Source organism: Drosophila willistoni (assembly GCF_018902025.1).
Source record: "Drosophila willistoni isolate 14030-0811.24 chromosome XR unlocalized genomic scaffold, UCI_dwil_1.1 Seg144, whole genome shotgun sequence".
Lineage (NCBI taxonomy): Eukaryota > Metazoa > Arthropoda > Insecta > Diptera > Drosophilidae > Drosophila > Drosophila willistoni.
The window spans coordinates 2910361-2923092 of NW_025814057.1; the positions used below are offsets into that span (position 1 = coordinate 2910361).

General features: G+C 37.2%; 4 protein-coding genes across 5 annotated transcripts; 3 read left to right on the plus strand and 1 right to left on the minus strand.

Annotated features, from left to right (window-relative positions):
- The first annotated feature begins 148 nt into the window (after positions 1-148).
- On the plus strand, positions 149-3716 carry LOC6638863 (Y-box factor homolog). The gene is made up of 4 exons (XM_002062314.3): positions 149-630; positions 1701-2450; positions 2568-2674; positions 3390-3716. Exons 1-4 carry the CDS (start codon positions 501-503, stop codon positions 3435-3437), a joined length of 1035 nt encoding a protein of 344 aa, XP_002062350.1. The 5' UTR covers positions 149-500; the 3' UTR covers positions 3438-3716.
- A 2102-nt stretch (positions 3717-5818) lies between these two features.
- Positions 5819-6969, minus strand: LOC6638795 (metaxin-2). Its single transcript, XM_023181752.2, has 3 exons — positions 6871-6969; positions 6703-6808; positions 5819-6643 (listed from the first exon to the last, which is right to left on the minus strand). The coding sequence occupies exons 2-3, from the start codon at positions 6784-6786 to the stop codon at positions 5912-5914; spliced, it is 816 nt and encodes a 271-aa protein (XP_023037520.1). The 5' UTR covers positions 6787-6808; positions 6871-6969; the 3' UTR covers positions 5819-5911.
- Positions 6970-7103: 134 nt separating this feature from the next.
- LOC6638794 (rho GDP-dissociation inhibitor 1) lies at positions 7104-11588 on the plus strand. Of its 2 annotated transcripts, XM_023181753.2 has the most exons (6): positions 7104-7162; positions 9143-9373; positions 9442-9551; positions 9626-9740; positions 10425-10430; positions 10525-11588. In XM_023181753.2, the coding sequence occupies exons 2-6, from the start codon at positions 9184-9186 to the stop codon at positions 10719-10721; spliced, it is 618 nt and encodes a 205-aa protein (XP_023037521.1). In that variant the 5' UTR covers positions 7104-7162; positions 9143-9183; the 3' UTR covers positions 10722-11588. The 2 variants fall into 2 exon arrangements, with proteins under 2 accessions (XP_023037521.1, XP_002062347.1); XM_002062311.4 differs by lacking the exon at positions 10425-10430.
- LOC124460708 lies at positions 9747-10304 on the plus strand. The gene has a single exon (XM_047012145.1). The coding sequence runs from the start codon at positions 10168-10170 to the stop codon at positions 10270-10272; it is 105 nt and encodes a 34-aa protein (XP_046868101.1). The 5' UTR covers positions 9747-10167; the 3' UTR covers positions 10273-10304.
- Positions 11589-12732: the final 1144 nt, after the last annotated feature.

The window sequence follows — 12732 nt, forward strand, 5'->3', positions numbered from 1 at the left end:
TTGTAAATAAAAAAGATTTAAATATTTAAATTGCCTGCTTAGTTAGCCTTTTTTTGTTATAGCTATAGCCACGTTTTATCGATTAGTCGATTTTGCTTGACAACCCTACTTTACGGCCGGGCCAAAGCAACCCTGGCCTTAGCTGTCATGTTTCACTTCCTGTGCTTGTGAACAAAATACAATCGCTAAGGCTAAGAAAACCCTGCGAGTGGCGAGTGTTTTAAGATCACACTCAACAACAACATCTAAAGTGTGGTAGTGTGGAGTGCCACCACAACTGCGACCGCGTCAGCAATAACAACAGTAACATCGAATCCCCTACCAGTCGCCCTCCTCATTAAGAACAAGGCGTAGAATAACAAAAAGTTGCGGCACCCGCCAGAGAAGAAGAAGACGAGAGGCAAAACCAAAAGCGAAGAAAAAGTGTGTTTTAGCAGGATCCAACTTGAGTTTTCTAGCTTTTCATTTTGGGGTAGAGCGCGCGTGTGTGTGTGAGAACGATGGCAGACTCGGAGAAACAGCAGCAGCTACCCATTGAACAACAGCAGCTGCAGCAGGATGAACAGCAGCAGCAGGATGATGGTCAGCAGGCGCAGGGTAAGCCAGCGCCGCCACCAAAGGAGATTATTGGTAAGCAAAAATAAGCCCATCGCTGGGTGAAAAATCATCTTAATTGTTGTAATATTCAATTTTCATTCATATGCCAAACACATGGCAGCGGCGGGCCCCAGCACCCAAAATAGCCAACGAAAAAAAAAAGGAAAGAAAAATGTGCGTGCCTGTGTGTGCATGTGTATTAGTGTATATATGTGTGTGTGTGTGTGAGTCTTAAAATATACGCGGACGCCATTTTGTATATGGAACGTACACTACGCCGGCTCCGCTGCCGCATGAAAAGCGGTCGCAAAAGAAACGAAATTGAAAATTCTGCTTTTTACCGGCGGCGGTGCCCACCCACCCCCGTTCAACCCAATTACTTGCCGCCTTTCAGCGCGCGCGCACTCTTCACCAGAGCGGCGCGGATGCGAAAGAGAGAGGGAGAGAGCAAAAGCGAGAGCATGACAGTTGTGCGTGTGTATGTGTGTGCCTATGTCTTTCTGTATGGGTGACTGTGTGTGTGTGTGTGCATTGTTTTGGTAAATTTGATTTGTATACATTCTAGAGATGGTCTCCGCCATAAGGCTAGCGATATTCTTTTCCGCTTCAAAAGCGGAACGGAGGAAATCATTTTCACAACAGAACAGAATCTCCATAAAATTTGCATCTAGAAATTGTAAATTGTAGTCATGTCAATCATGACTTGCATATTCATACAAAGATGGGTCTTCTTCTGTCAAATGAAGTGACAGCCAAGAAAATTGCTAGAATTTTCATCGAGTCTTTGCTTTGAAGCGATGATTATAGAATAGTACCCACCACTAATCATGCAACCCCTCCTCACATAAACACACCCACACACATAAAACGCATTTACACATGCAGCCATGCATTTACCTTGCGTATTGGTTTTGAATTAAATTGTATTTAGATTCTTTTTTTTATTATACTAGATTTTCCTCCTAGTCTATAACTACATATGTATATATATATATATATATATATATATACGTAAATGTTTGTTGGACCGTTTCTAACCTCAATTTAACCACCTCATTTGCTTTGGGGTTTTTTTCTTCTCGTTTTGTTTGTTTGGGTTACAGCCACTAAAGTTACCGGCACCGTGAAATGGTTCAATGTGAAGAGCGGCTATGGCTTCATCAATCGTAACGACACCAAAGAGGACGTTTTTGTACACCAGAGCGCCATTGCCCGTAACAATCCGAAGAAGGCGGTACGCTCTGTCGGAGATGGAGAGGTCGTTGAGTTTGATGTCGTCATTGGCGAGAAGGGTAATGAAGCTGCCAATGTGACCGGCCCATTGGGTGAACCAGTGCGCGGTAGCCAATTCGCTGCCGACAAACGTCGCAATTTCCGCCCCTGGATGAAGAAGAATCGCCGTAAGCAGCCCGGCGATGGTGATGAAGGCGATGATCAGCAGCAGCAATTGGCCCAATCTCCGGCCCAGCTGCAACAGCAACCGATCGATGTCCAGCAGCAGCAACAACTGCAAGGAGGGGCAGGTGGACCACGTCAACCACGTCCCAATTATCGTCGCGGTCCCGGTGGCCCACCCGGCGGTGGCCCACGCGGTGGTCCTCGTGGCGGTCCAGGTGGACCACCCGGCGGTGGCCCAGGACGTCGCTACAATAACTATTATCCGCGTCAGCAGCGTCGAGGACTGGGCGGCGGTGATGGCAGCAGTGCTGCTGATCCTGGCCAAATACATGACCAGAATCCCGATGGTGGTCAGCCACGTCGTGGTGGCCCTGGCGGCGGCCCACAGAGACGCTTCTTCCGGCGCAATTACAACAATGGACCACCACCACCACGTCGTGATGGCGGTGAGTACAGTAAGTATCTCATTTTAGCTCATATAGATAGCTAACTTCTAGGTCTATAGATATATATATCGGCCATTGCCGAGGACTTTTTTAAATTCTATATTGAATTTTTTGTTGCAATTGCAGTTCAAGGTCAAGGACCACCGCGTCAGCAGCAGCAACAGCATCGTGTGCGTCGCCCGAATCGGAAACCAAATGGCCCTGGTGGTGGTTTGGAGCAGCAGCCACAGCAGGTAATCAACTAAAAACCAAAACCAGCCATCAAGCTACAACAACAACAACAATTTAACAACAACAACCACGATAGCAACAATAACCACTATCAGCATATAGAGAAGTGCAGCGCGGTAAAAGCAGCGGCAGTAACAACAACATCTACAACAACAAACATCAACATGGTGGCGGCAACACTAACAACAAATATAAACTAAAAAAACAACTAAAACCACTAACTAAAGATGCGCATTAGGAAAAGCATTCTTAATTAAACAGACACTAACAACAACAACAACAAAAGAGTCCACTACTTACACCCTACAACCAACAACAACATCGACATACAAACACACACACAACAAATACGCCGCATGAACAAGAAGAAAAGCAGCAGGAGATAGAACCTACACCCATACAAACACAAACACACACACACATTGAACATTCATTGAGAGAGGCTTTTCGGGTCCTAATAACTCTTATCATTTCTTCTTTGATTTAACAAAACACATTAACTAAACATAATGGTAAAGACAACTTACACACAAGAGAAATTTAAATTGATTTCTTTATCTTATTTGGTTTTTGATTTGAATTATTTTTGTTTGTGTATTCTTTTAATTTGCTAAATTATTTCTTTGACAATCTACCTCCCTCTCCTTCCCCTACACCACCAATCAACCAACCAACCAACCGACCGACCAACCAACCAACTCTCCTCCACAACTTTAGAATGGCGCTCAAGAGCTGCAAAATACAACAACAGAAAGCACTGCATAAATATGGCAACAACAATATCCATCAATAACATAAAAGCAACCAGCGACAACAAACGCGGCAACATTTAATATCAACCACAACAACAACAAGATCGAAGGGGTTGCAGCATTCACAACATCAACAACAACAAACAGAAGAAGAACCGCTATAGCAGCAGAAGCAAAAGCAGCAACAACAACAACAACTACATCAACAACATCAAATACTACTACTACTACAACAACAACAACAAATTAACACAACAGCAACCAGAAGAAATACAATTTTGCTTTTTGGTTATGTTTCAAAATGTGTATTACGGGCAAGCAACACAAACAACAACAACAACATTAATGGACAAAAATTGTTAAATATCGGAAAAACCAAATTCGCAATCTCAAATTCACAATACACAATACCTGTATAAATATATATATATATTTACATATATATGTACATCAAATACATATATATTTATATATATATATATAAAATCAAATTTGAGTTGTTGCAAACTAACATAAAAGAAAAAAACACCTAAAAAAACGAGTCAGAAAAATTTGTACAAGGTTAAAATGGGAGGAGAGAACAACCAAAAACAAAACAAAAAAAATCACAAAAAAGCAAAAACGCCAATTATATCAGATCAGATTCTATATAGCCACATTTATATTTATACACTTTACAAATTATTTTTGGTTTTTTTTTTTTAAACTCTTTTAAGTAATTTGTTTTTGCAAATTTAAAAAGTATTTTTATAGTTTTTTTTTTTAATTACTATTCTTTAATTGGTTTTTTTGTGTTGTACAATTTTTGACCATAACGCGCGAGCCCCCACACATTGTGTCAGTCCCCCCTCCCCCTTACAGAATGAAAGGAAAATGTGTAAGAAACAAATAAGAAAAAGAGAGAGAGATAGAAAGCGAGAAAGAAAGAAAGAGCAGCAACCAAGTAAGGAAACAATTGCGAAAGTAAAAGTAATCTTGTAATTCACAACAAAAGCAAAACGTATAATTATATATACAATATACAACAACAACAACAACAAATGCAAAATGGCAACAAAGAAAATGCAAAGAAAAAAAACCTTTCAACAAAAAAAAAAAAACCAACAAAAGCAAAAACAAAAAAAAAACGTATTGGAAAAAATAAAAAAATTGAAAAATATTCATTGCGATTTTTCTTTTTAAATTTATGGGCAAAATGGATGGAATACGTAACATGAATAGTTGGAGTTTGGCTTCCCAATGAAGCGATTTTTTGAATAATCTCTATATGGGATTAGAGAAAAGCAAGTGGAAAGTTTTCAATTGTTGTCCACGCACATGTTTTACTTGTGGTTAGTTACAACCAATTCATCCAATTTATCTATCCACTATAGAAATAAAAATGAAACGAACCAAAATTAACTCAATATTTGGTAACAAATACAGATACAGAATATCTAAATATAATTAAGCAAATATTTAACTAACAGACTGTATGTACATATATAGTACTTCTTTTAACAATAACAACAACCCAAACTTTCAAATGGGTAAACAAAATTAGGCAAGTCGCTATTGTCGATTTCAAAAATTTTCCACTCAATGAATTGAAAACGTAAAAAGCTGTAAAGATTTCGCAGTTGCCAAAATTGTATAAATACCATGGATTCAACGAATATTGAGACACAGTTATATTCTATCTATCTCAAAGTAACTAAGTGAAGCGATGAAAGTTTTTCTGATTTTGGCAGTGACCGTAATGGTTCTCTGTGTCGCGACTTCGCGTGCAGACGACTCCTCCGATTCCAGTAGCGATGCCGATTCAACTTCAAGTACAGGAACAGGATCTGGCACCGGCACTGGCACAGGCACCTCCGGCAACACCACCGAACCAACCACAACAACAACAACCACCACAACAACAACAACAACTGAAGCTCCCGTGCATAGGCGTACACGTCATCCTCATCATCGCCGTAGACGTATTATCCGTAGGATCAATCACAGACGTTCTGAGGAGCGTGAACGTCGTCGTCGCCGCGGTTAAACTAAAAATTGGAATATACATAGTTTTCTTCTTTTAAAAATCAGATCTGTTTTCGTTTGGATCTCCAAATAAAACTATTCACGTGATTCGCAATGAAAACGTTTGCCTTTTATACTAAAAAGACTATTTGGAAATAAAAACGATTTACGTTAAAAAACAAGTAAAACAGAAATAAAAATGTTTCTTTGAAATAATGAAAATACAAGCGACCAAATTCATTTTGGAACAATTCCTAAAAGGAAAGAGAAAGGAAATCAATGTCTATCTCTTTCTAACCCATAAAATTTTCTTCTTGCCGTAGACTGACGAAAACCTTTTTGAAAGAGAATTATATTAAAACTGATTTTTAAATAAAAGACAAATAGATATTGAAGTTTTTAATGACTTATTGCAATTTTGTAATTTTGTTAACTACTTTCTTTAAGATAAAAAAAAACTATTTAACAATTTGAATCGAAAATTTAGTGGGAAATTTTAATTTGTTTGCTCTGAAAGTATTTGTCATCAATGAAAACGCAAAAGTCGACCAAATGCTTATACTTTTGCACTGTATGGGCCAATGCCATATTGGGCAATGTTGTAGTCAAAATGCTAAATAGATGGCCAAAGGCAATGGCATCCAATTCACAGGGTTGATCGCCATAAAAGAAGGGCGTTGTGGGTGACTCCTTGAGCTTATACTCGAGTGTCTCGCAGCATTTTGATACTTTTTCGATGACATGTTTAATATCCAAATCATTCCACTGATATACCTTAAGCAGTCGCAGGGCATTGCGACGCTTTGTATAGTTTTGGATTTGACTCAGTGGCCAGGGAAAGACTATGCCGTTGCGCGGAGCTGTGACCTCTTTGTAGACGCGTTCATTCTTAAAGCTTATATACAACTCGGCCATGGTGAAAATATTTTCAGCTAGAGATACATAAGTACGCATATCAGCTTTCTCATCGGGATCTTGCCAGCTGCCAATAGCCATATCCTTTTGTTCAATAAAATTGACAATAGGTTCGAACTCGGCGAAAATAAATGCGCCTGCCCGTAAGAACGGCAACTTGGTCATTCGTCCACCCGGAGACATGTTCTCTGCATTGCCGCAGCATCGAATATTGAAGGGCAAACCACACATCTTCAAATATGCCTTCACAGCCAAACAACTGGCATTCTCCGGCAAAAGGATTTGCTCTGCGTCAAATGGCTGCAGAGATCAACGGAAACGGTTGAGTATAAAGCTTCATATTTTTCGGTCTCACTCACCTGATAGAGTGTGGCATCCTCTGGCCAGGGCTCTTCGGATAATTTATCAGCTGTGTGCATTTGATTTAATAATTGTGACTGCATTTTTATGCCACAAATCCCGAATCTGAATTTTAAAAAATATATCTATAGCGATGAAGTAACAAACAGCTGTTTATCTTGTGTTACCACATAGGTTAGCAAATTGTTATTATCCTAAAAGGTGGCAACTCTATTAATTTTTATTATCGATATGTTCGATAGTTCAAGCGATGAGAAAATCGATATATAGCATTCTAGCACTGCTATCGATAGTATCGACGGTGCCATCGATTGATTTCCCAGCTCTACTATCGTTGATTGTGCACAATTCTGTTCGCTGCGTGTTTTTGGTTGTTTTTTGTTTTTTTTAATAGTTAACAATAAATTCTGGTAGTGCCTGTTAAACTAGACGTTACGCGAAATTCTAATAGGATAAAAGGTAAGTGGAAAACGTCTCTATTTCTTTCCAACAGATATACGTATGTAAAAACATACATAAAAACACACACACACACAAGCGAATAGGCATAGCCTACCATGATTAGCATTAAATTATTGCCAAAATATGTGTTTAGTATTGAACAATATGAAAGAACAAATGCTTATCGTGGAATTGCGACACTCCCTAAAAATGTGGCTGGTCAAACAACAATAAGAAATAAAAAGAAACACCAGCAGGCAGAACTTTTCATTTGCCGGCCTTAGTATCCGCGTGTGTGTGTGTGTGTGTGTGCAAGTTGGTATGCGTGATTCATTTTTTTCTTTCGTTTTTTTGGGCCATGCATATTATTTTTTTTTTTTTTATGGAACTGGCTGGCAACGCTTCATTCCTTGAATTATCCCAACACTTTGACGGGGGGTAATTTTGGAACCCCCATACCCCTTGGCTATATCAACACTCCCCTTGCCATTTAACTTGTTTCTCTTTCGCACTGCTTTAATTGTTGTTGCCTAAGCTTTTTGGTCTGCTCATTTTGCATTCACACTTAATTAATTCTATTATTTAGCTTTTCTTTTTTTTCTTTTTGTTTGTTTCGTTGTTTCTCTGCTTTTTTCATTGCCAACGCTTTTCCATTCCTTCAAACAAACGAAAAACAAAAAAAAAAATTTGGAAAAACGATAGAAAACTTGTATAAAAATACATTTTTATTATCTTGCCTCTGACCATAACATTATTTAATGTTAAAACTGAGAAAAATTAATTTGAAAGAAAGAGAAGAAATACACTCAAACAAATACGTATGTATGAATGTATTGGAAATGGTCATAAAGCAAGGCGACGTGTATTTAGATAATGGGAAAACAATAAGCAAGATAATAAAACAACAACTGCAACAACAGCCAAATAGGGAAATAGTTAAGGGAGGGGGAGGGGGTATGGGGAACGAGGGAGTGTGCTGGAGGTGGAGGAGGAGGAGGAGGTGACAACGAGTGGTGAGAAGTTTTGGATAGGGGCAAAGCAAAGCAGCTGTCAACCATTTCCATTCTGGTCAATATTATTCAATACCTTCTCACTCAGTCTAACTCTCTGTTTCCCTCATTATCTCACACTGTCTCTGTCTTACTCTTTTGTATCCCTGCATATTTCCATGGCCTTATCTGCTTTTATGGTTCCGTATTTGGTCGGACGATATAGTCGGTCGGGTCAGTCCCCCCTAACCGCCAACCCATCATCATTCCACCCAAGCCACTCGTTCGTCCACCTCGATTCACCCCCCACCCCGGATCTTCTGCCCTTCAACCGACTTTCTATCTGGTCAACAATGTGTTAATAATTGGAATTTAATCAATATTATTGAACAGAAGCATAGGCAAAGCAAGAACCAACAAAAACGACAACAAATCCTATGCTAGCTTTTGGAAACGGGTGGAACCAAAGTAAATATTAGCCACTGATTTATTGGGGTTTGGATCGTAAGGATGATAAACTGCTATTACTTTGCTAACGGACTAACTTATTGGCTACTAGGATAGATCATGTAGATATCAAAGATTCCAAGTTCTAACCATTCCCTTAGTCACATACATAGATTACTATAAGGAAAACATTGCTCTTCATTTCTTCACATCGTTTGATCTTTTTGTTTTTTATAAACTTTAGTAATTATTCTCGGCATCGTAATATTAGTTTTTATACTCAACGTCTTTCTTAATCACCCGCACATATGTACGTACCATTATGTAGAATCTCATTATCGCATACAGTGTATGTAGTATGTATGTATGTATTACTCAGCAATACTATAAATATGCCTATGACCCACATGTTGCATGAGAAAAAGAAATGTCGAAAGCGAAACCAAAGAGAAATATCTCAAACTCAAACTCACAAACAAGACACATCAGCGCGCAAGAGCAACAACGCAAAGAACAATTAAACAATTCTATTAAATTGATCGAAAATATAAACATTTCACAGCATAACAACAACAAAAGAAAAGGAAAGAAGAAAAGAGCGCCATGGCCGAAACACTGAACCAACAACATCATGCTGACGATCATCATGATGAAGATGTGCACGATGCCAACTACCAAGCACCGCCAGAAAAAACAATTGAGGAGATAATGGCTGCCGATCAGGAGGATGAGAGTTTGAGACGGTACAAAGAGGCGCTCCTTGGTGCAGCCCAAGCTGAAAAAATTATTGTTGGTAAGTACAATTAAACAAGAATCTACTTAAACTATGCTCATTTTAATGTACACTGTTCCCCTTTATAGAACCAAATGATCCTCGTAAGGTGATAGTTAAAAAATTGGCTCTTGTTGTGGAGGGACGTGATGATATGGAATTGGATTTAACCGGTGATATTAGTCAACTCAAACAGCAGGTGAAGAAAAAAAACAAACGAATTTCCAAAGGAAAAACATGTTTATTAATGGAAAATTCCTAAATCTGAATTAGGTCTTTGTCATCAAGGAGGGTGTTCAGTATAAGGTGCGCATTGATTTTATTGTTCAACGTGAAATTGTCCATGGATTAAAATATGTGCAGAAAACTTATCGTATGAGTCTTCCCGGTAAGTTTAATATATAATATCTATATTTTACTTTATGCAAATTTGTACATATTATATGCTAAGAATGACTTAGAAAGAAAGAGGACTAAGCTTAAATGTCATCAAAAGTTCTTTAGCTTATAGAATGAACCATAAATTTGTTTACTTTTTGCACATTGCGAGGGCATCTTAGTTATCTTTCATAATCTCTAGACCATTGAGTAGCTTCCACTTGTCTTAATCTTTATTATCTCTAAAGTTCATGGTCAATTTGTTATATATGTAAATGGAATCGATTAAACTGCAGCAAGAGTGAAGAAATGTGTTCCATTAGTCAATGTCAGCACTTTTAGTTCTTCATTTTGGGTTGCTTATTGGGTTCCTTCTGTAGATTTGTCAGTTGTTATTTCACTTTGGTCTGAAGCACATCGAACGCCCTTGCAAAAAAATGGGAACTAGTGGCTTTAATGGCACAGCTCTATTGTGCGGTCTCTGCAGTGTGGTTTATATATTCTTTATAACTTTTGCCATATTTACTCTAATTATGTGTTGAAATTATATATGTATATAAGGTTCAGTTTTCTTCTTACCATTTTAATTTGTTTATTTTTTTTAACTATACTTACCTATATATAATATATCTAATACGCTTGTGCCTTTAATGCACAACATATTATGGATAACTTTAATTTGCATGGCTTTAAGTTTTGGGTAAGAGGAGATTGAATTAAGATCAACAAATGGATTATATAGATATGTTAATTGCTTATTTTCAATGTGTCTTCTTGTGTGTTTTGTAATACAGTTGATAAAATGGCCCATATGGTCGGATCGTATCCTCCCAAGAAAGAAATCCAAAACTATTTGACACCACCCGAAGAGGCGCCTTCTGGTATGATCTCGCGAGGCACTTATTCCGTTTCCTCAGTATTCACGGATGATGATAAGCATATTCATTTGAAATGGGATTGGACATTTGAGATCAAAAAGGATTGGGAATAAAAGTGATGATGAATCCACCTACACTTAAAACCCCACACATACACACACACAAAAAACACACACACACACACACTCACGCGTTCGTATGTTTCATCTGTAATTATAAATTGTGAGAGATAAATTTTTCCAAAACGCAAATCATCAAGTATTTTTATTAAGCAAAATTTTTGAAATATTTTTGTAATTGTAAATTGTAATGTGTATGTAAAATGGAAACCATAGAAAGTATTTTTGATACCCATTAATAATCCAATTGATGAAATTGTGTGTTGAGAGCAAAAATCCGTTAAAAGAAACAAAACAAAACAAAAAAATTGCAAAAAACAAACAAAATGTGAAGAAATTAAATCGGTTAAATCTACGTTTTTTTTTCGTGTATAAGTCTTGTCATTTGATTTAGCACTCGCTGCGATCAATCAGACAGAAGTCAGTCAGTCAGTCAGTCAGTCATTCAGTCACTTTGAAATGCCATTGCATATGTTTAACATAAAATTTTTTGTCAATATATAAACTTTAAGAAAGTTGCCTGCATTTGCGCCAAGTATTTAAACAAATTAATTGTAAAGTTAAAGCAAGAATATTCAGCATTTGAACATTAGAATCCAAAGATGATGATTTCATTTCAACTGGAATGCATTTGATATGTAATATGTTGTTTTTTTTTTGCTCATTGGGCATTGGCATTAACTTAAATATATATATATATATCTATACATAAGTAAATCAACCAATGCTGAAAACTTGATTCTTGATTCAAACTATACGATAATTATCTGTCTTTATGTAAAATTAAACTAAACAAACAAAAACTCAAAAAAAAGAAGGAAATTGAAAAGCAATAAAAAAGTAAATATATATTTAAATATATTTCAAATTTTGTGTGTGTGTTTGTTTTTAGTATGTAATGGAAATGGAAATCAACAACAAGTTTGTGTGTGATTTTTTCTACTATTCAACCCAAATTATGATAATTGGATTAGCGATTTTTCAGTTATGCCAAAATATTTACACGAATTCCCCGCAGAAAAACGTGTTTTGGGATCCCTGAGATTTTGAAACAAATTGAAACATTTTTTGTAAATCTTTTCACACTGCGTTATTGAAAATTCTTAAAACTAAATTTACACACTCACTGATTTTGATTTTTGATGGTATAAGGAATCAGTGAGAATCAGGATTCTGACTGCCATATAATTTGTATATGGACAGTTGCCAGATCTTCCAGGCCTTGAGATATATTGAATTTGTTTGTCGTGTGTTAAGCAAACGCAGGCTATCTCGCTTACACCTATTAAACATTTTAGCTCCTAGTCTTGGACATATACATACCAACGCAATAATAAATATTGCCACGACTGTGTCATAAGCAACATGCTGCTATTGATCACTCAACATGATGCGGGCAACATGTTGTCCGTCATGAACGTCAACATTTAAGGAGCTTAAGGCAGGAAGTCTTGAAAACGCTTTCAGGAAGCCAAAAAAAAGGGAAGTCATGAGGTCGTCGAAAAGTTGCCCTAAGATCGGCCCAAGGTAGCCTTTAAGGACGTCTTAAGCAAGCGTTAGAAAGCCCTGAAAAAGCCGTAAGAAGTCAAGACAATAACAAATTAAATATTTAACTTCACATTTGTTTTAAATACGCGCATAATTGCATGAATTAATAAATATGTTTGTTTGTTTGTGTTTTTTTTTTTTACCAAAAATTGCCGGAGAACGAATCTGAAGACATTCGCTTTCCTGGGATGGGATGGGCGATGGGTGAGGTGACCTTGTTACGTACGTTAACCTTACATTAATTCGCGGAATGCGGAAATGTCATTAAGATGAAAGCGAAGAAAATTAAATTACGGCGAATGTGTATAAATGTTTGTACACTCATATCTAAATCGAATGAATGTGTGGCTGAAATTTAGTCCCAGAGTTAGTAGCCAAGTTTAGATGATTGATTTCTTTGGAAAAACTTTCTTTTATTTACTGCTAATATCAATATTTCAGAATATAGAAAATGGGT

Bases quoted from the DNA above. Each gene is read 5' to 3' on its own strand.
- LOC6638794 (XM_023181753.2), top strand. From the start codon at position 9,184: ATGGCCGAAACACTGAACCAACAACATCATGCTGACGATCATCATGAT. The intron at 9,374-9,441 runs GTAAGTACAATT...TCCCCTTTATAG, and splicing joins AGCTGAAAAAATTATTGTTG to AACCAAATGATCCTCGTAAG. The intron at 9,552-9,625 runs GTGAAGAAAAAA...AATCTGAATTAG, and splicing joins TTAGTCAACTCAAACAGCAG to GTCTTTGTCATCAAGGAGGG.
- LOC124460708 (XM_047012145.1), top strand. From the start codon at position 10,168: ATGGGAACTAGTGGCTTTAATGGCACAGCTCTATTGTGCGGTCTCTGC.
- LOC6638863 (XM_002062314.3), top strand. From the start codon at position 501: ATGGCAGACTCGGAGAAACAGCAGCAGCTACCCATTGAACAACAGCAG. The intron at 631-1,700 runs GTAAGCAAAAAT...TTTGGGTTACAG, and splicing joins GCCACCAAAGGAGATTATTG to CCACTAAAGTTACCGGCACC. The intron at 2,675-3,389 runs GTAATCAACTAA...CCACAACTTTAG, and splicing joins TGGAGCAGCAGCCACAGCAG to AATGGCGCTCAAGAGCTGCA.
- LOC6638795 (XM_023181752.2), bottom strand. From the start codon at position 6,786: ATGCAGTCACAATTATTAAATCAAATGCACACAGCTGATAAATTATCC. The intron at 6,644-6,702 runs GTGAGTGAGACC...TGATCTCTGCAG, and splicing joins AGGATGCCACACTCTATCAG to CCATTTGACGCAGAGCAAAT.